This window comes from Salvelinus fontinalis, chromosome 21 (genome assembly GCF_029448725.1).
Source record: "Salvelinus fontinalis isolate EN_2023a chromosome 21, ASM2944872v1, whole genome shotgun sequence".
NCBI lineage: Eukaryota > Metazoa > Chordata > Actinopteri > Salmoniformes > Salmonidae > Salvelinus > Salvelinus fontinalis.
In genome coordinates, this window is record NC_074685.1 from 37007961 (window position 1) to 37031443 (window position 23483).

At 43.0% G+C, this 23483-nt stretch overlaps 2 protein-coding genes across 3 annotated transcripts in view; one reads left to right on the forward strand and one right to left on the reverse strand.

Annotated features, from left to right (window-relative positions):
• The window catches only part of LOC129818814 (phospholipid phosphatase 1-like), a 36516-nt gene extending 13975 nt beyond the window's left edge, over positions 1 to 22541 (forward strand). The window contains exons 2-6 of one of the 2 annotated variants that reach the window (XM_055875072.1): positions 2076 to 2230; positions 13800 to 14083; positions 19227 to 19284; positions 21381 to 21557; positions 21865 to 22541. In XM_055875072.1, the coding sequence (XP_055731047.1) occupies positions 2076 to 2230; positions 13800 to 14083; positions 19227 to 19284; positions 21381 to 21557; positions 21865 to 21987 (797 nt within the window). In that variant the 3' untranslated portion in view covers positions 21988 to 22541. Of the gene's footprint in view, positions 1 to 2075; positions 2231 to 10708; positions 10861 to 13799; positions 14084 to 19226; positions 19285 to 21380; positions 21558 to 21864 lie in introns of both variants that reach the window. The other variant, XM_055875074.1, reaches the window with a different exon arrangement.
• The window catches only part of LOC129818813 (exosome RNA helicase MTR4-like), a 47743-nt gene continuing 46663 nt past the window's right edge, over positions 22404 to 23483 (reverse strand). The window contains exons 25-26 of the mRNA XM_055875070.1: positions 23147 to 23251; positions 22404 to 22669 (exon numbers count right to left, since the gene is read on the reverse strand). Of these exons, the coding sequence (XP_055731045.1) occupies positions 22617 to 22669; positions 23147 to 23251 (158 nt within the window). The 3' untranslated portion in view covers positions 22404 to 22616. The remainder of the gene's footprint in view (positions 22670 to 23146; positions 23252 to 23483) is intronic.

Here is a 23483-nt window from a genome sequence, read left to right on the forward strand (position 1 = left end):
ATTGACTCAAATGATGTCAATTAACCTATCAGAAGCTTCTAAAGCCATGGCATTATTTTCTGGAATTTTCCAAGCTGGTTAAAGGCACAGTCAACTTAGTGTATGTAAACTTCTGACCCACTAGAATTGTGATACAGTGAAATAATCTGTATGTAAAATATTGCTGGAAAAATTACTGGTGTCATGCACAAAGTAGATGTCCTAACCAACTTGCCAAAACTATAGTTTGTTAACAATACATTTGTGGAGTGGTTGAAAAACGAGTTTTAATGACTCCAACCTAAGTGTATGTAAACTTCCGACTTCAACTCTACAGGCTACACACTCATAACATAAGCGCACACACATTGCTACTGCTCCACATACGCTGCTGCTACAGCTAAGTCTATTTATCCTGTTACCCCTACTTATAAATTCAGCAAAAAAAGAAATGTCCTCTCACTGTCAACTGCATTTATTTTCAGCAAACTTAACATGTGTAAATATTATGAACATAACAAGATTCAACAACTGAGACATAAACTGAACAAGTTCCCCAGACATGTGACTAACAGAAATGGAATAATGTTTCCCTGAACAAAGGGGGGGGGTGAAAATCCAAAGTAACAGTCAATGCAGCTGGTACTAAGATACTAAGATACTAATATACTAAGATACACCAGATACTAAGTACTGCAGTGCATCTCCTCCTCGTGGACTGCACCAGATTTGCCAGTTCTTGCTGTAAGATACCCCACTCTTCCACCAAGGCACCTGCAAGTTCTCTGACATTTCTGAGGGGAATGGCCCTAGCTCTCACCCTCCGATCCAACAGGTCCCAGACGTGCTCAATGGGATTGAGATCCAGGCTCTTCGCTGGCCATGGAAGAACACTGACATTCCTGTCTTGCAGGAAATCACGCACAGAACGAGCATTATGGCTGCTGGCATTGTCATGCTGGAAGGTCATGTCAGGATGAGCCTACAGGAAGGGTACCACATGAGGGAGGAGGATGTCTTTCCTGTAACTCACAGCATTGGGATTGCCTGCAATGACAACCAGCTCAGTCCGATCATGCTGTGACACACCGCCCCAGACCATGACGGACCCTCCACCTCAAAATCGATCCCGCTCCAGAGTACAGGCCTCGGTGTAATGCTCATTCCTTCGATGATAAACGCGAATCCGACCATCACCCCTGTTGAGAACAAACCGCGACTCTTCAGTGAAGAGCACTTTTTGCCAGTCCTGTCTGGTCCAGCGACGGTGGGTTTGTGCCCATAGGCAACGTTGTTGCCGGTGATGTCTGGTGAGGACCTGCCTTACAACAAGCCCTCAGTCCAGCCTCTCTCAGCCTATTGCGGATAGTCTGAGCACTGATGGAGGGATTGTGCGTTCCTGGTGTAACTCGGGCAGTTGTTGTGGCCATCCTGTACCTGTCCCGCAGGTGACATGTTCGGATGTACCGATCCTGTGCAGGTGTTGTTACACGTGGTCTGCCACTGCGAGGACGATCAGCTGTCCGTCCTGTCTCCCTGTCTTAGGCGTCTCACAGTACGCACATTGCAATTTATTGCCCTGGCCACATCTGCAGTCCTAATGCCTCCTTGCAGCATGCCTAAGGCACATTCACGCAGATGAGCAGGGACCCTGAGCATCGTTCTTTTGGTGTTTTTCAGAGTCAGTAGAAAGGCCTCCTTTAGTGTCCTAAGTTTTCATACCTGTGACATGAATTGCCTACCGTCTGTAAGCTGTTAGTGTCTTAACGACCGTTCCACAGGTGCATGTTCATTAATTGTTTATGGTTCATTGAACAAGCATGGGGAAACTGTGTTTAAACCCTTTACAATGAAGATCTGTGAAGTTATTTGGATTTTAATGAATTATCTTTGAAAGACAGGGTCCTGAAAAGGGACATTCCTTTTATTACCTTGTACCTCTGCACATTGACTCGGTACTGGTACTACCTGTATATAGCCATATTCTTTTATTCGTTATTCACTGTGTATTTATTCCTCATATCACTATTTACATTTAAACATTTTATACATTTTATTACAAAGTTAACCCCTTTACTTCCTCTCTCCATCCACAGGGGGACTGCCCCTGGCAGCCTTTAACTTGGGCAAAATCAAGCCCTATCAGAGGGGCTTTTTCTGTAACGATGACAGCATCAGCTACCCCTTCCACCAGAGTACAGTCACCTCCATTGTGCTCTACACGGCGGGCTTCGCTCTGCCCATTTGCTGTGTAAGTAACAATAGTAGAATTGACAAACCAAGATATTTTCGTAGATTTTAACTGACCAAACATTGAACAGCAGCGTACAAAATGACCAATGCACCTCTGTTACTGTTAGTACTACACAATGACTAACAAACAGGCAGTTGTTCTATCTCAGTGAAAAGTGAAACGCATTGATATAATACACATACGTATCGCATAAAGATGTTCCATTTAGTTCTTATGTTAAACCCCTGTCATGATGCGTATCGTATCAGGCCTCAACATTAGGGAGGATGTCCACTGAGTTTAGGTGTCTGAACCGAAGGGTTAAGTTCAACAAGGTCATACCCAGTAAGCAAAACTAGTTGGCGCCATTACAACCCTATAAACCGGTTGTAATCCTGTTGCTTTGCCAACTGTGTTAACTCAAAAGAGGATGTCCAGTTCACAATGAGTTCCCCTTCCCATGTCCTCATTTTCATTTCACATATCCTGATTTCCACATGTCATTTCAGTCACCTGAGAAGCTTTTACAACACGAGCTACGGAGAAGTTTTAGTCAACATTAGGCCTTTAGAGTCCAACGGATCAGCGAGGAAGTCCTGGTGTTTGCAGGCGACTCACAGGAAGGGTGTTCTGGGGTTGAATATCAAAGAGCATGTAATGGCACTTAAGATGAATGCACTCCCTGTAAGTCGCTCTGGATAAGAGCATCTGCTAAATGACTGAAATGTAAAAAGAGATTCGAGATTAGACCTGAGAGAAACTAGCAAACCCCTGTGGTCAAGCGGTTTATTATGTTACCCTGTTAACTAGGCCATTCAAACGTGATTTAAAGTTTAACTAGGAACGAGCATGCCTCGCCTACCTCGGGATCTGTCGATTTCAGCCATCTATTTCCTGTGTTTGAGCGGTGCAAAATCCACTTGTCGCTTTAATCTCGCTGGCTTGATTTTACTCTTTACTCTTGTAATTTGTAATGACCTGTCAAATGGTCTTAATGGAATACGCTAAAGCTTAGTCTGGGATTTAACGCACCGTCTCGACACTTTTTGATGGGTGTTTTTTTTTTGTGGAATTGAAAAAAGTTATAATTTAATAGTTGAAATGTTTACAAATTACATGCGCTGAAATTAAAAACTTCCGAAAATTAACACGCAGATTGTAGTGAATGTTATGTCGGATCTCACAAACAACGTAAAGTAAGTTTAGATGGGTGTAATCTAAAGCCAAGCGTGTGGTTTAAAAAAAAATATCCAAAATTTTATCCGAGAGTATGCTGCTATTAACACACTTGTTGAATTATGCAAGAGAATGTGACAACAGTAATAAATGAGGCAGTGTAGACGGCGCAGGGGAGTGCAGGTAGGGTAGCAAGTGGCTGGAAGTTTGTAGCCCTGTTAAACCCCCTTATGTTAATTAATGAATATATGCATATACACCCAGGGTTTTATGCAAATGAGGCACATCATTTTATTTATTTTAACACAAAATATGTAAAATACTTCATACAATAAGAAAATGTATGTTTTACAATACCAGAATTCCCACAAAAAAACCTTAACTTCATTCATTATTTGTCCATGCAGTAAAATATCTGATGGATTATTTAAAAATTCATCCATTGTCCAACTGTTGCATTTCTTATTGTTTTGAACACCTTTGGCAATTTCGATGACCTTTGCTAGTTTAAGGTCATATCCAGGTAAAAGAACCCATGAGCACCAACGTGAAGTTCATATGAGCATGTCAAACGAAAGCAAAGAGTCTATATTTTGGAGAAATTAAGACATACTGTGCCTTCGGAAAGTATTCGGACCCTTTGAGTTTTTCCACATTCTGTTAGGTTACAGCCTTATTCTAAATTTGATTAAATCGCCCCCCCCCCTTCAATCTACACACAATACCTCATAATGACAAAGCAAAAACGAATTCATAAAAAATAACAAAAAATACATATGTATTAAGACGCTTTACGTAGTACTTTGTTGAAGCACCTTTGGCAGCGATTACAGCATCGTCATCTTAGATATGACGCTACAAGCTTGGCACACCTGTATTTGGAGAGTTTCTCCTATTCTTCTCTGCAGGATCCTCTCAAGCTCTGTCAGGTTGGATGGGGAGCTTTACTGCAGTCTGAGGTCCTGAGCACTCTGGAGCAGGATTTCATCAAGGATCTCTCTGTACTTTGTTTCGTTCATCTTTCCCTCGATCCTGACTAGTCTCTTGTCCCTGCCGCTGAAAAACATCCCCACAGCTTGATGCTGCCACCACCATGCTTCACCGTAGGGATGGTGCCAGGTTTCCTCCAGACATGACGCTTGGCATTCAGGCCAAAACGGTCAATCTTGGTTTCATAAGACCAGAGAATCTTGTTTCTCATGGTCTGAGAGTCTTTAGGTGCCTTTTGGCAAACTCCAAGCGGGCTGTCATGTGCATTTTACTGAGGAGTGGCTTCCGTCTGGCTACTCTACCATAAAGGCCTGATTGGTGGAGTGCTGCAGAGATGGTTGTCCTCCTGGAAGGTCGAAAGCTAACATTGCCCACGACAGAGAACGGTTGATTGTCAAGGGCAACGAATGCCATTATCTTGGCTTTTTAATGGATTTCACCTTTGAGTTGTCTCGTTGAAATGTTCTTACTCTTTCAAATGACTGCTCGACTTGTTGACTGCTCGATCCACACAGCAGACGTTGTGTGCTAGGTTAGGAATGCTGTGTTGCACGTGTAGCGCTACATTTTACGTGGCGTCATTACGTCATGTACCTACGTTATATAGGTATGCACGTCAGCTTTGGCATCGGTTTTGCACATCGCCATTAAACTAGACATCGGTCCGATGTTGGCATTTTTAGCTAATATCGGCCGATTCCGATATGCTCACCGATGTATTGTGCATCCCTACTATCAACTAGTTTAGTGTTTTTACTAATATTTATTTTTGTTTATAAATGATTAAGTGATTAAAACTAAACATTTACCAAATCGGTAATGGAATTTCCGAGGAATCCGTAACATAATGCCTGCAATTTGATATGGCTACAATGACAAATCATAGTAGTCACAAACCACAGTTGGATATTCAAGTTTGGGCAGCGCAGTAAAGTATAGTTCAGTAAAGAAAAGTACAGTAGAGTTTGTTACAGTAGAGCATACTAGAGTTGAGTACTGTACTGAACTCTACTGTACAGTACTGAACTATACTGTGATTTAGTCTACTGTACTTGTACTATACTCTACTGTTCTGTGCTGTGCTCTACTGTGCTGTACTTTGATGTCCCCTACTTGAGAAACAAATACATATATAATTGGTTCAAATTTGGTCTTGTTTTGGGGCAGAGGTCATTAAAATAATAGCCAGTGTGTAGAATAATACCCAAATATGCAAAGAAGGATATTGCATATTTATACCTTTTTGTGTACCTATTTACGATACATCACCATATCCATAATTATAAATTTCTGTGTACTACAGATTAGGGACCCATGATGAAATTCCGTTACTGGGTATAAATCCAGTTCACTTACTGTAGTTCAATAACCAAAAGAGATTTTTTTTCAAAGTCAATGTGTCATGTCATCAGTGAAACCCTATTCTTTCTGTAGACAACGTTAAATCTTAATTTGGAGTAGATTTAAGAGTTTTTGGAAACATGGGAGATTTTACCAAAATTCTGTTACCAAACTTTGCATCTGCACAGTTCTTCCAGTAAAGGTGTTTTTGTAAAATGTTCAGTGTAAATTGTTAACAGTAGTCTTTGTGCATAGATTTTTTTTAATGGTTTGTTAAACTTTGAAATCAAAGTTGTTTTTTTTGTTTGGCATACATTGAGTCTTGGAGCAATTACGTTATTGTGGAATTGCCCTTAACCACTTTTTCCAACTTTGGCAATAGCAAACATAATTGATCCTAAGGTTTATCTGCTAACACAGAAATTAGATTTAGAAGAATTTCAACATGTTTGTTATTGAGCTTTGGATGTAGAGATGTTATTAAAACTTGAGGATCCTGTTGATAGGCTTTGGAACAAACACTGTTTACTTTCTCTGTCCAAAAATAACTGGAATACTTTCCTGGAACACTCTGATTTGAGTATGTTGATACACACACACACACCTATGTCTCACTATAATTGTGAGGACTTTTTGAGGACCAACAATTGATTCCCATTCAAAATCCTATTTTCAATTATCCTAACTCCTAAAAGGCTATTTAATAGCCTTTTTACAATTGAGGACTGGCAAAATGCCCTCACTTCTCTGAATTTTTGTTGGTTTTCTATGTTTGTGAGAATTTCTGGTACTCACATGTATAGTAAAACGTGTACACAGACTCTAGACTTTTTTTTGCCATTACCTATACTTAATCTGTCATAATCTACTGGAGTCCCATACATAAGTCTCACTACTTCTGTTTACTATCTCCACTCCAGTCCCCTGGACAAGACTATTTATGGTTCACTCTGATTTATTTATATATACATCAACCTGTTGCTTGGCAACATTTTTCAAACTGTGGTGCTTCACAATGCAGCTTTTGCTCTAAGGAACAGTGGGTCTGTAAAGCGAGAGTGAATCTGTCACTTGACTCTGTGTTGGACCAGTTTCTCCTCTTAGTCCTTGACAGCCAGACTGTTCTGGGGTCCTTTGTGATGACAGCAGCATGATCGGACTATGATAACATCCAGAAAAACAATCTCTTAGATCAGTCGTGGAGAGTATTTACATACTAATGTGAATTAACATCAACTATTTTTTGGGGGGGGGGGGTCTTTCTACTTTCTTTGGGTCAATGTGTGTTGTAGAGCTAGCAGTGTGGGATTTTACAGTTTTGTGTTTATTACTAACTACTAAAACATTTTCTTAATTGACTTACCTGTATATATAAAGGTCTAACAAAAACTTCTTCCACAGCACGTTTGAAGCAAATACAGTTTCCGTACTGTGTGTAGTGTGAACTCTATTGTGAAGTTTCTTATGTAACTAACATTGAAACCAGGTGAATCTTCCTCCGAGTCACTTGGGCGATTCATCGCCAGTGGAGCGGAAAATATTTCTGTATCTCAGATTGTTCTTGCAATTCTCACATAGGAACTTCGTTTGGGAGGAATGAGGTTTGACCTGCTTTTTAAACATTTATATCACAACGTGTTTTTAGAAAATTTTGGTGAAAGTGGGGGAAATCATGATGAAAGTGGCCATAATTGGCCCTTTTATTTTTTTGAACTATGATCTGTGAACCCTACATGATACAGACAACATCTTGGTGTCATTATACACCTTATCATGTGTGTCAACTTATGGAGTATGTCTTGATTCTGAAATGCCAATTCTAACATTTAATTTATTCAACATTAAAACATTAATATTGAATATCTCAAAAATACTATTTTAGATTTTGTTTATGTTTAGACATATATTGTTTGAAACAATATACTCTTCAAACACATACAATTTCCAGAGTGGGCTCCCTGGTACTTTTAATGATATGACCCATTTTATACATAGAAATTAACATTTAAATCCATTTAACATTCACGGTGTTGGTGGTGCTCCTAAAATTGATCAGAACTTCAGAATTAGCAGAGAGCCCCCTCTGGAAATGTTATGTACTTGTAGAGTATATTGTTCCAAACAAGATATCTTTAAATGAACAAAACCAAAAAGGGTAATTTTGAGATATTCATATTAATATTTTTTTATGTTGAAATATGTGTATTTCAGAATCTAGAAATACTCCATAGGGCACACTATAAGGACACCAATATATTGTCTGTATCTTGTACGATTCATGGATCCTAAGTTATTTTTATAGGAGGCATGTATAGGTATAAAAAAGCCTCAAACTGATGATTTTCATGATTTTCTTAAAAATGGTTTGTGATAAATGTAGAAAGGCAGGTCAAACATCCCTCCTCCTAATGAAGTTTCTATGTGAGAATTGCCAGAACAATCTGAGATCGCCCACTTCCAAAAGGATGACCTGCTGTGTCCTTAGATGAAGAGAGAACAAGCACTATTGGGAGTTGTTGTGGAATGGACAACTACTTGTCATATTGCATGTCCAGTCCACTGCACTCAAGCACGAAACGGCTGTGAACGTTAAGGCTGTGAATCAGTGCAGAGGAATCATTTGGGCATGGTTTGTTCTACCATTAACATCTTCACCACGGAAGTGAGTAGGGGCTGTTGCCACGACAACTCTCTAACCACGATGTTTTTCATTCCTTATGTTCCTGACACCATGCGATGTTTAGATATCTACTTAGATATGTCTTGACTTTCCTCTCTGAATGTTCTCTGTCAGTCTTAAGGCGTCAGCATGCTTCAGTTTGGCTGGAGCCTAGCCGACCCGAACGAGTGTGCTCGCATACTCAGAATTAATATAACTCAAGAAATCGGTCATTAACTGACGTTTATGCCAAAGAGATACACTGCTCAAAAATATAAAGGGAACACTTAAACAACACAATGTAACTCCAAGTCAATCACACTTCTGTGAAATCAAACTGTCCACTTAGGAAGCAACACTGATTGACAATAAATTTCACATGCTGTTGTGCAAATGGAATAGACAAAAGGTGGAAATTATAGGCAATTAGCAAGACACCCCCAATAAAGGAGTGATTCTGCAGGTGGTGACCACAGACCACTTCTCAGTTCCTATGCTTCCTGGCTGATGTTTTGGTCACTTTTGAATGCTGGCGGTGCTCTCACTCTAGTGGTAGAATGAGACGGAGTCTACAACCCACACAAGTGGCTCAGGTAGTGCAGTTCATCCAGGATGGCACATCAATGCGAGCTGTGGCAAGAAGGTTTGCTGTGTCTGTCAGCGTAGTGTCCAGAGCATGGAGGCGCTACCAGGAGACAGGCCAGTACATCAGGAGACGTGGAGGAGGCCGTAGGAGGGCAACAACCCAGCAGCAGGAGCGCTACCTCCACCTTTGTGCAAGGAGGTGCACTGCCAGAGCCCTGCAAAATGACCTCCAGCAGGCCACAAATGTGCATGTGTCTGCTCAAACGGTCAGAAACAGACTCCATGAGGGTGGTATGAGGGCCCGACGTCTACAGGTGGGGGTTGTGCTTACAGCCCAACACCGTGCAGGACATTTGCCATTTGCCAGAGAACACCAAGATTGTCAAATTCGCCACTGGTGCCCTGTGCTCTTCACAGATGAAAGCAGGTTCACACTGAGCACATGTGACAGACGTGACAGAGTCCGGAGACGCCGTGGAGAACGTTCTGCTGCCTGCAACATCCTCAAGCATGACCGGTTTGGCGGTGGGTCAGTCATGGTGTGGGGTGGCATTTCTTTGTGGGGCCGCACAGCCCTCCATGTGCTCGCCAGAGGTAGCCTGACTGCCATTAGGTACCAAGATCAGATCCTCAGACCCTTGTGAGACCATATGCTGACACATGCACATGTGTGGCCTGCTGGAGGTCATTTTGCAGGGCTCTGGCAGTGCACCTCCTTGCACAAAGGTGGAGGTAGCGGTCCTGCTGCTGGGTTGTTGCCCTCCTACGGCCTCCTCCACATCTCCTGATGTACTGGCCTGTCTCCTGGTAGCGCCTACATGCTCTGGACACTACGCTGACAGACACAGCAAACCTTCTTGCCACAGCTCGCATTGATGTGCCATCCTGGATGAACTGCACTACCTGAGCCACTTGTGTGGGTTGTAGACTCCGTCTCATGCTACCACTAGAGTGAAAGCACCGCCAGCATTCAAAAGTGACCAAAACATCAGCCAGGAAGCATAGGAACTGAGAAGTGGCGTGTGGTCACCACCTGCAGAACCATTCCTTTTTTGGGGGTGTCTTACTAATTGCCTATAATTTCCACATTTTGTCTATTCCATTTGCACAACAGCATGTGAAATGTATTGTCAATCAGTGTTGCTTCCTAAGTGGACAGTTTGATTTCACAGAAGTGTGATTGACTTGGAGTTACATTGTGTTGTTTAAGTGTTCCCTTTATTTTTTTGAGCAGTGTATTTATGTAATTTAGCAGACGATCTTATCCAGTGCAACTTACAGTAGTGAGTGCATACATTTCCCCATACCGATCCCCCGTGGGAATCGAACCCACAACCCTGGCGTTGCAATCGCCATGCTCTACCAACTGAACCCATGTAACCAAGATGTTTGGTGCAGTATTCTTCATTTTAAAAGAATGTGCATAAAAACGAGTCATGCCTCGTTGAATGACAGACTTTCTTGAAGAATCCCTACTGTTGACCAATCACCGATGAAGGGGCGTATACTTCGGCTCCAATAAAAACAAAACAAAAAACTCCCTGAAGTCCAAAACGAACAAAAACGTCACAAAATGTTGCCATAATATATGCACAAACTCTAATGAACTGTTTCGTCCGGGAAGCATGCGGACGCCTTTAGACAGGTGTGCATTGACTTTATACGGAGAGGCGGGTTAAGAAGGATGTTTAGTGCCTGCTCTCCTAACCGATTTCTCTTGTTCTGTTTTTTTTGCTTTTTGCTAGCTGGACTCCCATTCGCAATACTCACACCGCTACACAATCCCTTCAAACGTGGATCTTTCTGTAACGATGACTCAATCAAGTACCCTCTTAAAGAAGACACCATATCCTATCAGTTGTTAGGTGGAGTTATGATACCCGTCACAGTACTCACTGTAAGTGCACCTGTTTTTATGTTCACTCGATTAACGTCTCGTTCTCTTCCTTTCCCAGTCTTAGCGCTTGTCATTTAATTGATGCTATACATACATCACTGTAGCAATGATGTGTGTGTGTATAGTTTAACCTCTTGGCTTCATTAATCACATTCTCACACTGTCTGTGTGAAAATAAACAAATGGAGCTTCATGCTCCTCCTTGCAAAAGCAAGCAAACTAATAATCTGATTTGTAAATTGAACTGCATATGTTAGAGATGCTCAAAGTATCACTTGAGAACTGAAAAAGCAAACAAATCCCCTACTCTTGCTAGTTGCTTCTCTATGTGCTCGTAGATCACAAACGTATCAGACCATGGCAGTTGACCGTTAAAGTCCCAGTAACAAAGACCTCTCCATAAGTCTACTCAGTCTCTATCTGAACGATACAATAGGAATGGCCAAACTGTCCCTCCCTCTGCCTTCCTGAGATATCGCTAGACTCTGGGCCAGAATTCTGACTGGCTAACATGCTGAGCACACCGCCCGTGTGAGTTACACATGTTATTCAATCATTTCATTAAAAACTGCTCACGAGCGTATGCATCTCCAGGCGCTAAAAGAGAACTTGGTTTTATAAGTCCCCTTTTATCTGTGGATTAATTGTTGGGAGTAAAAATATTCCACAAAGATCCAGGAAAAAAAGGACCTTGTGCATTTCAGGTAAAATAACAACCAAATGTTTATATCCCAGGACAAATTAGGTAGCAACAGCAAACTAGCTAGCTAAATGTTTAATGTGTTTCGACCTGTCCCCAAATTAATATAGTTGGTTCAGAGTTTTTGTTTTTATATTTCAACCTGCTTGTCCTGATCGCGTTTGGTGTGAACGGACAAAATCAACAAGCGCGCGATGGCACATACGGATGTACGCCCCTGGTCTAGTTAGTACGTTTCCTGATAGTCAAACTCAAAGCACAGAGGCCAGTATTCACAAAGCATCTCAGAGTAGGAGTGCTGACCTAGGATCAGGTCCCCCTGTCATCATGGTCTAAAACAGTGGTTCCCAAACTGGGGGGAGGGCCCCTTACGGGGGGCACGAAGGGTCGGCATGGGTGGCGCACATCCGGCAGGGGTGACCTCCACATCCAGCTTCTTCACCTGCGGGATCTTCAGAGGGGAGGGGGGCAGGCAGAGTGAGTGAGTGCAGAGGAGTATGTCTGTATGTTTTAAAGCCCTTTTGTGGCTTTGCTGGTGACACTGTCAGTGATTTATTTTGAATTCAAGGTGCACTTAACCAGCGTTCTGCAGCGATATGCCATCCCATCTGGTTTGTGCTTAGTGGGACTATAATTTGTTTTTCAAAATGACCTGGCCTATACAATCACCTGACCTCAACCCAATTGAGATGGTTTGGGATGAGTTGGACCGCAGAGTGAAGGAAAATCAGCCAACAAGTGCTGAGCATATGTGGGAATTCCTTCAAGACTGTTGGAAAAGCATTCCTCATGAAGCTGGTTGAGAGAATGCCAAGAGTGTGCAAAGCTGTGTTGGAATCTAAAATATATATTTTGATTTAATACTTTTTTGGTTACTACATGATTCCATATATGTTATGAAATCATAAAAATGCACAAGGGTCAATTTTGAAATTGGCTAGTGTTTGTCATTGCCTTAGTCAACTAATGTTTTTTTTTTCCTGTAGTCCATAAATATTGTTATTTTTTTGTCAAGTATCACATGAATACACATTAGACATGGCAAAATGTATAGAATTGCAAGAATTTTCTTTGCACCCCATGACAAAATGTGTAGAATTGCAGGAAATAAGTTTTAAACCTGCAAAATTCTCTCCACCAACGAGGGGTGTGAAGTTTCTGTCACGAACAATATTTGGGCCCGTAGAAATAGACATGATGTGCGAGGGGCGCTGGATGTTCTCCAATGCTGGAAGGGAGGCCCCCCCGAGTGAAAATGTTTGGGAACCCCTGGTCTAAAAGACAACTAATCCTACCATCAGTCCTACTCTGAGACTTTGTGAAATATGGGCCAGATAGATATCAGTAAAATGACTAAATGAGGCACTCTAGGAGCGTTGTTGTGGCTGTTATCCAAGTCCTTCTTTTGCAGCATTCAAAATCAAAAAGCTTTTTAGTTCCATTAAATTGACATAAAACAGACAAATTCTGCATCATAATTGATGGGAAAAGACAAAAAGGTTCACATCCCATGGTCCGCATACATTTCCAGTCAGTCAGTGTAATTGTACTCAGCAAGTAGAAACCCTCACACAGGATGTAACTCATTTATAGGTCATGAATGAAAGTTGGGGACTCCCTCTATCCTCAAGACAGTTCCTCAACCATTCCTTCACACACACAAAGGCTTTCGGGTTATGACTTGATGGTATCTGTGTCATGGTGTTAATTACCCTTGATGTTTAAACAGTTGAACAGTCAACCGTTATCAGATCAAGACCCCCCTCTTGAGCGTGTAGAGTACAGTAGTAAGCATATGGTAATGTTGTAGGCCTATTTCCAGATAGGGGAACGCAAATACACTCCCACAGAACTGCGTATGCTTTCAGTTCCATTGTCACACAGTGTGGTAGAGAGGTGTGAGTCAGAAAGTTGTCACACTATTTGACATTTAAAAAGACCCACCTCACCAACCGCCCACAATGTTTAAATGACACGTTTGTTGCACTCATGGTCTGAATCTACATGGTGATAATTCCCCTTTTTAAAATGGCCGTTACTCGTTTGACTTTAGACATGTTTTTCTGTGGACATCCTTGTTAGGCCTTTATAATATATTCACTCAGATGAACATTCTTCTAAAAATACCTGTAATTTTTGTGACTTTTGACTTGAATTACAATACTAATGTGCAAATACTTGTAACTCTAAGCTGTGAGGGATGAGTAAGTGATCTAACCTCTACTTCCTCTCCTCGCAGATGGTCTTTGGAGAGTGCCTTTCAGTCTATCTAAAGCGCATCAAATCAAAGTCCTCTTTCAGCAACATGTATGTGGCCAGTGTTTACAAAGCCATCGGCACCTTCGTGTTCGGGGCTGCCATGAGCCAATCGCTCACTGACATCGCCAAGTATTCGATTGGTCGGCTGCGACCTCACTTCCTGGACGTGTGCAAGCCCGACTGGAAGCTGATCAACTGCACGGCAGGCGCCTACATTGAGGACTTCACCTGCACCGGGGATACGCACATGGTCAACGAGGCCAGGTGGGTGTTGTTGAGAGGAAACTGACAGCTGGGCTGAATTTCTCTCCCTACCACTTCCCCTCAGCCCTCCTAACCGTTCAGTGTTTACAGATCGGGTGGGTATTAGGCATATCTGATGAGTCTGGAAAGGTACAGGCAGTGAAGTGGTGGAGCGTCCTTCTTATGCCTAAAAGGCTTTACGTGGTCAATCCGACATCCGCAGTGGCTGTAGAGCATTTACTGTGAATGCAGCCTCCACAGAAGTCGGAGCATTCATACTTCTTGCGCTTCGGGTAGCTGTCATGGGCATCCAATAAATTGGTCTGCGCCCGCACCACTCGTAGTGATTCAGGGCTAATCTCTATAGCCATCCAGCTAATTACAAGCAACTGGCGTAGTGAAAAGACCTTACCTCTTCTGAGATGTTGGAGTCTGTTTCCCGGTGCTTGACATAGATCAGCCAAGATAGCATGAAGTAAAAAGACTGCTGTTTTCTCACCTGCATCTCCATCCCAAATCGCCCCAAAATGTGCCTACATTTAGGCTATTGTTTATATGTGTATTACACACACTATGTTGAGGTAAAAATCTGAGTATAATACTTGAATGGATGCCAGCCCCGATACATGTTCTTGTCATCGTCAATCAACTGCCTTATAGTTGAAAACTAATTTGACTACCACCATCGATTTCTGTATGTTAGCCATTCTCCCAGCGTGTACGAATGGGAATTAGCATTTAGCAGTCACTTTTTCTAAACCTGAAAAGGGACAACTTCTAAATGTTACGTGGCAAAATACACTACTCAAAAAAATAAAGGGAACACTAAAATAACACATCCTAGATCTGAATGAATGAAATATTCTTATTAAATACTTTTTTCTTTACATAGTTGAATGTGCTGACAACAAAATCACACAAAAATGATCAATGGAAATCAAATTTATCAACCCATGGAGGTCTGGATTTGGAGTCACACTCAAAATTAAAGTGGAAAACCACACTACAGGCTGATCCAACTTTGATGTAATGTCCTTAAAACAAGTCAAAATGAGGCTCAGTAGTGTGTGTGGCCTCCACGTGCCTGTATGACCTCCCTACAACGCCTGGGCATGTTCCTGATGAGGTGGCGGATGAGGGATCTCCTCCCAGACCTTGACTAAAGCATCCGCCAACTCCTGGACAGTCTGTGGTGCAACGTGGCTTTGGTGGATGGAGCGAGACATGATGTCCCAGATGTGCTCAATTGGATTCAGGTCTGGGGAACGGGCGGGCCAGTCCATAGTATCAATGCCTTCCTCTTGCAGGAACTGCTGACACACTCCAGCCACATGAGGTCTAGCATTGTCTTGCATTAGGAGGAACCCAGGGCCAACCGCACCAGCATATGGTCTCACAAGGGGTCTGAGGATCTCATCTCGATACTTAATGGCAGTCAGGCTACATCTGGCGAGCACATGGAGGGCTGTGCAGCCCCCCAAAGAAATGCCACCCCACACCATGACTGACCCACCGCCAAACCGGTCATGCTGGAGGATGTTGCAGGCAGCAGAACGTTCTCCACGGCGTCTCCAGACTCTGTCACGTGCTCAGTGTGAACCTGCTTTCATCTGTGAAGAGCACAGGGCGCCAGTGGCGAATTTGCCAATCTTGGTGTTCTCTGGCAAATGCCAAACGTCCTGCACGGTGTTGGACTGTAAGCACAACCCCCACCTGTGGACGTCGGGCCCTCATACCACCCTCATGGAGTCTGTTTCTGACCGTTTGAACAGACACATGCACATTTGTGGCCTGCTGGAGGTCATTTTGCAGGGCTCTGGCAGTGCTCCTCCTGATCCTCCTTGCACAAAGGCGGAGGTAGCGGTCCTGCTGCTGGGTTGTTGCCCTCCTACGGCCTCCTCCACGTCTCCTGATGTACTGGCCTGTCTCCTGGTAGCGCCTCCATGCTCTGGACACTACGCTGACAGACACAGCAAACCTTCTTGCCACAGCTCGCATTGATGTGCCATCCTGGATGAGCTGCACTACCTGAGCCACTTGTGTGGGTTGTAGACTCCGTCTCATGCTACCACTAGAGTGAAAGCACCGCCAGCATTCAAAAGTGACCAAAACATCAGCCAGGAAGCATAGGAACTGAGAAGTGGTCTGTGGTCACCACCTGCAGAACCACTCCTTTACTGGGGGTGTCTTGCTAATTGCCTATAATTTACACCTGTTGTCTATTCCATTTGCACAACAGCATGTGAATTTTATTGTCAATCAGTGTTGCTTCCTAAGTGGACAGTTTGATTTCACAGAAGTGTGATTGACTTGGAGTTAGATTGTGTTGTTTAAGTGTTCCCTTTATTTTTTTGAGCAGTGTATATCCAAGTCGAATTTTAGTAACCACATTGTGGGCCTGTTACAATACATCAACCATGACAGATTTGACAAAAAAACACTTTGTTAGATCAGATTTGTTGAAAGTACGCCAGCGTCCTCTACGGCCATTGACCTCTTTATCGCATCTTACCCCCCCATTACCTCCCCGATCTCTTTCCAAGAGTTCAAACTCATTTTTGTGTCATTGAAATCCCTACACGAGATATCATAAAATGTTTTATTTGTGAACTTGTTGGATAGCCTTTTGTCAAAGTTCTCCATGTTTGTTGTCAAGGAAGTTGGTGTTTTATACAGGATGTACCGCCCCCACCTACCGTCAACCAATCATGTCAATTTTTATTTATTCATTTATTTTACCATTATTTTTGCGGAGCGATACGGAGCCCTCTGCATTGTTACAACATTTGGGAGGCGCACGGCGATGCGGTACAGAGCTCACGGAGGCTCCGCATTTGCGTCACACCCACCGTACAGCATTGCTGATCAAGCATAAATCTGCAAACATCAAAGGAAGGGTTAAGGAATGATTTTGAACGAGCTGGAATGCTTGTTACAGATCGTCTGAATCAATTGTATCATACTTCCTCTGAAATAGAATATCTCCTGCTTTATTGCTGATTATGTCCTGTTCCTAGAAATAGAATCCAATATATTATATTTCTATGGTTCAGATATGTTGACCATGAGATCATTGTTGAGTCAGGCAAGCCCGCACTTTGAAGTTTCCAGCGTGTCCCAAATGGCTCCCTATTTACTGCACTACTTTTGACCAGAGCCCATAGCAAAAGTAGTGCACTATATAGGGAATAGGGTAGCCATTTTGGATTTAGGCTGTGCCCAGTTGAACAACTGCTCAGCTGGAAATCGTCTATAAAGACTCACCGAGGGGATGTGTCTGACACTGACAACTAGGCTGGCTGCTTATCAGGGGGAAATGACTTCAGCTAGAGCTCTCTCTGTACTTTAACCTGTACAATGTTTTACAATTCCACAAATAACTGTGGGAGTCGAGGCCAACCTGGAATAAACAGAAGTAGATCTATTGCCTGGCTCCTACATTGTACTGGGACACCTGGGGTTGCTTTAAGCCCTAATTGCAATGGACTAGGAACCATGGTTTTACCTTGATTTGCCTTTGGGTAAATGGGTCTTTCCAGGTCAATAGACCCAGTTTTGCAAGCCTGCTCCAGAGCCGGACGTGGGTCTGAGTTTAGAAGTTCCATACGAATTCTGCTTCTCCGAGCATTCACTGAAAGCTGGTCTCCAAGCATACTCGTTGTCACCACGTAGACCAAGGTTAATTACCAGTATCAGATAGGCACTAACCAAATTCTGTAAAACAGTCGCACTAAATTTCAATCTGACAAGATTGGAACATCCTCCTTTTTTATCTACTTGAAAACAGACAGATCTACGAAGGAGAGGAAGTCTGTCTTTATTTAGATTTTGAAATCTACATCTAGGACTTGTCAATTATAGACCAACAACAAAGGTAAATGGAGTGCCTGCCGGTCTGTCCCATCCTCAGTCAGTGGTGGGCGATTAGTTAGTTCGCTGGCTGTCTCTATACAGACTATACACTTTGGCTGTGGTGTTCGCTGGCTGTCTCTATACAGACTGTACACTTTGGCTGTGGTGTTCGCTGGCTGTCTCTATACAGACTGTACATTTTGGCTGTGGTGTATCATTACTTCATGTGGTAAGACTCTCCCGTGTTACCCTTGAAACCTGAGTATACCCAATACAGAGACTACTCTAATCTCTACCATGATCCCTGGGTGGGCTCTCCCAGTCTCGTGTGGCCCCAGGTCATATTTACCTGGGTGTTGCTCTGGTTTCCCATGGCAGCCCTTCCCCGGTCGAGGGCCCGGTTCTGGGTGTTTTCTTTGGGATGGTAGTCATTAATAGAACAAATAACTGCCTGGTGGATCGAGTGATGAGAGCAGGTCAGATCAACTTCTCAATTCCTCTTTCTGCAATGTGAGCCTTTCTCTCGGGGAAATGAGGCCCGCTGTAGGTCAGAACCGTGGCTTGTGTGTCCCAAGTGCCTTACACTTGGACACCTCCCTCAGTGAATCAACGGTATTCCCCTATAATGGTTTACAGGGGGTTTTGGGTCCTGTGGGTTCAATCTGTCTTCCCTCATTGCTGTACGGTCCTCGCATGGTTAATAAAGAGAATTGAATTAAGGGAGTTGAGTTAGAGCTCTCTTTGTGTGATATGTCTTAACCTCTGTTTTCACCCATTACCACTAGAGAAGCTGTATACAGCTCTCTATTGTTATGACATTAGGCTGGTGGATTATGTTACAGCGCTGTGGACTTTTTCGGTCACTATGGGCAGGCTTTCTCCCAACGCTAACTAGTGTCCACTTCGGTACCAGGCTCCAGGGCGTTGTCTGTGGGCCTGCAGCTATCCCCAGCTGGTTATCAGTCATTTGCTGGACGGGCGGATGCCTCGGCAGGGCAGCACTGCTTAGGCAAACAGGAAGACACTAAAGCCGGCGGCCCTCTAACCGCCCGCCCAGGGCAACTGATGCTGTCTCAACATCCCCCCTCATCAGTCAGTGCTCCATAATAGACGTCAGCAGACATCCCTCCCCAGCCCAACCCTATTACCCAGAAAAGGGTGTGTCAGTTTTGCCAGTGTGTGTTTCTGTTATTCAACAGAATAGGGATTTAACACCAAGCCGATTTTGAAGTGGGTGGGTGAATTATTTCAGTGTTTTTTTCCCCCCAGTGCACACAGCCATCCCATGATGCCATTGTGTGTTGTGTTGCAGGCTGTCCTTCTACTCCGGCCACTCCTCCTTCTCCATGTACTGCATGCTGTTCCTGGCAGTAAGTATCCTCTATGGGGTGCACTCATGTATCATCGAGCTAGGTGATATGGACAAAAATCCATAAACTGAATTTTAACGATAAATTGAAAACAATGCACCAATTTAATACCCTTAACCACTACTTTAAATGTAACCATCAATTGTCACCGATATTTGAAAAACTTTTCAAACTTGACATTTCTCTAGTAGGGCCCTAAGTTTTTTATTGTAATGAATTGTTGCAAAATGTCCAGTGTCGATTATTTTTGGTTTATCGTCCCAGCTCAAATGTATCAGATTCATTAACAGTTTACAGTGCAGACATTTATAGAGGGTCTAATACTCGAGTATTTAATACTCGAAAAGCAGCAAAAATACCACGAATCTGATACATACGTCGGCAAGTAAATCAGATTTACATTAGACCAACTGAGTTTACTGCCGTGCAGAGACAGTATATACTGAACAGAAATATAAATGCAACAATTTTAACCAGTTCATAAGGAAATAATCTATGGATTTCACATGACTGGGCATAAGCCTACCCAATCAGAATGAGTTTTACCCCACAAAAGGGCTTTATTACATACAGAAATACTCCTCAGTTTCATCAGCTGTCCGGGTGGCTGGTCTCAGACGATCCCGCAGGTGGACTTACTGCCAAATTCTCTAAAACAATGTTGGAGAAATTAAATTCTGGCAACAACTCTGGTGGACATTCCTGCAGTCAGCATGCCCTCACATAAGTTGAGACATTGTGTTATAACAAAAAAGCACATTTGAGTAGCCTTGTAATGAGCATGCTTCTTAATTATCTTGACAAATGCTCACTGACAGGGACGTAAACAAATGTGCAAAAATAAGCTTTGTGGGTATGGAACATTTATATTTTTGTTCGATATACTTGACATACGTACATGGTTCATAGAGAACTGAATTTACCTCAAGTTCACTACAGTGCAGAAACATGGGATGATAAATATAAAGGCCCATTGCGTACATCGAATACTGGTACTCAAAATGCAGCAAAACATCAGTGCACTGCGTTGTAGACAGTTGCTATGGATGGTCAACAAAGTAGTGTATTTTTGTGAGCTGGGTCTCTAACAGAACACGAGGGTCCCTTTGGCTTATCTTAGAAGCAGGATGTCGGGTTACAGTAATGCTGAACACAATACACCCTTTCATTACCTACAGTAACTTTTGGTAAGGTGGCATAGCTTTCTACAGTATGCCAAAGTCCTGACAATCGCTGCAGCAAATGGGAGTTAAGACCAAACAGCAGTTCTGAAGTCCAAGAACAGAGACGTCTAAAGTCTATTTTAAGAAGCATCGCAGGTTTGTTTTCCATGAATGAATAGACACACCCATTATTGTACAAACACATTCAGAACTACTGAGTGAAGTTGATTTGTCACATTGACCAACATGGTCCAGAAAGGCCATAACTCATAACCATGTACACGGATTTGGAAACTATATTCCATAAGAGGTGGAAATGGCTGTAAGTTATTGTTTTGATAATTGATAGAAATGATCTATTTCACTTAACTGTATATGAAGTTTCAGGCCTAGTAAAAACAGCAGGCGAAGGCTGGTTAAATACTACTTTGGAAGTTTCAGCTGTGCAGTACGTTAATATCCAGGAGTTGAGAAGCTGCCATGTAGAGCGGTTAGAGAGTAGAGTCGGTTTAAGTAAACAGGAGTGTGCAAGATCCCACAGCTGCCAGCGTCAACATTGGAATGATTTTTACATACACCAGAACCAGCTCACGCACATCAATGATGGACCAGACCACTTTCAAACAGTAGCCAGCACTTTAACCAACCCAAACAGTACACACGAACCTCAAGTAGAAAACCAAGAGGATTGAAGCATGTCACCTACTGGTTTCAACCTACAATTGCTCTGGCGACATTGCTATGCAGCAGACACTGTGGTCCTTGTGTGCAAGGTTGGGTATTGTGACAGCAATCTGTGGTCGCATTAAATCCATTTAACCTGTAACTCATTTCCATTTTAACTGACCAAACAAGTGAGTAGTAAAAACCAGAAGGCTTTTTTTTTTAACCTTTAACTAGGCAAGTCTTAACTCACTTCCACCCGTCTCCCAGCTATACCTTCAGGCCAGACTGCAGGCAGAGTGGGCTAGACTCCTGAGACCAACACTCCAGTTCTTCCTGATCGCTGCATCCGTGTACACTGGCCTGTCCCGTGTGTCAGACTACAAACACCACTGGAGCGACGTCCTGGCTGGCCTAATTCAGGGAGCACTCGTGGCCATACTGGTGGTGAGTTACCATCACACTTCATTTGGTTAAGGCAATTCAGCTTTTATTTGTCCATTTGTTACAATAGAAATTGCGCTCCGCTACTATTACCCAGAGGTTAGAGGGGTATTTCATCCAGACCCAGTGGATTGTAGTCAAAAGGTGTCTCCTGACCTGAAACTATTTCGACCTATACATGTCCCACTCGCAAAGCCTTACTTCCTACCTAAGTAGCAATTCTCTTCAATAAAATCATGAACTGAGGTAAGTCAACAGGTTAACCATTTCCCCCCAGAGCTGTCCACTGACACTTCTCTTTCCCCTGCAGGTATTTTTTGTGTCAGACTTCTTCAAGAAGAGGGTGGAACCTCAGGAAGATGTGGAGATTCCCCACAACAGCCTGCAAGAGACACCCACTAACGGAAACCATTACGACAGCAGCCCCAACTAAGCTATAGAGAAGAGGAACCGTACACCTGCGTATCTGGTGGGAAGCGTTTACTGCATGCACATCATACCCCACCGAGGGTCAGACCACTGGGGTGGAAAGGAAATATGCGTCTCAAATGGCATCCTATTCCCTACATAGTGCACTAGTTTTGACCAGGACCCATAGGGCTATGACCAAAACTAGTGCACTATGTAGGGAATAGGGTGCCATTTGGGAATCAACCAGACATGTGAATGTAACCCTGCTTTGTGCTTTCCTGACCCTATGACCTGGAGCCAAGCTGTCTGAGCTCCCTATTGGACTCTGAGTCCCACCCATGTTGCCTTGGCTGGACTGCTACTATTACAGCTTCCTGTGTATTATCCAGACCAATATAATGTATCTTCACCTGAAGCAACAAAAAAACAAACAATATATATTTTTATCCAGCTGTATGTTAAAAGAAATCACTATACAGACTTTTATTAAAATTGTTGAAGTATGTACAAATGTTGCGCTTTTTGGAAAGATAAGCCATTTTATGCTTATTAACACATAAAAAATTCTGTAATTTGTCTGGATGTCATACTCAAACCAACAAACACAGGTCTGTCTTACAAAGGTGTCACTCGGTCACAAAATACAACAAATCACAGATATAAACTGGCAGCAAACACAATATCCCTCTTGATTTTCGTAATACCTGTAATGAAAAACAAAAGAAATACATGAGTATAATTGTTCAATGTACACTGCTGTAGGTGCCTCCAAGCTTGACAACAACTCAGTCCAAGATATTGGCAGAGTCAAAAAACTGCACTAGTTGGAATTAAGCTGAACCCCAACACAGTGTTGGTTGTCTCCATTGACTACTAAGGATGTTTAGACTTTAGTTTTGTGAGCTGTGGTTGTGTCTTCGTAACAGAATGTATTTTAACTAGGGGAGATGTCTTCACTTTGGGACACAGGCACAACCAACATGAGGATTCTCTGAGCCCTGGTAGTAGTACACCAAGTTTAACTCTGGCATACATATGTCGGCATCGGGGCAGTCAGCAGAAGAGATCAGATTACCCTCTGCAGACTTGTTCTACTATTGGTTTAAACTGTAGACTTACAGACCACACGAGCATTCTGTCAGCCTGAAGGCTACAACCAGTAGATGTAGAGCAGATCTTACCCTCCGCAAACTTGTTCTCCAGCTCGGTGTTACCGATGGCCTTGGCTGCTTGACACATCTGACGGAGCAGCTCCTCCAGGCGACGCATGCAGCGGATGATACTCCCTACAGACAGACAGACACAGGGGTCAGCGACCACAGACGGAGCAGAGAGACAGGGATCCGTACTCAGACAGGAGTCTCTTGAGATCTGGGTCAGTTTGACTACAGTGATAGCCCGCAGTCAAAACAACAGCACTGGAGTCATTCAAATAGAGGATGTGTGTGTATAACTAGGGAAATTCGGGGGAGTTCAGTTACGATTCGGCCAAAGGCCATCAAATGGTTCTTCGAAGAA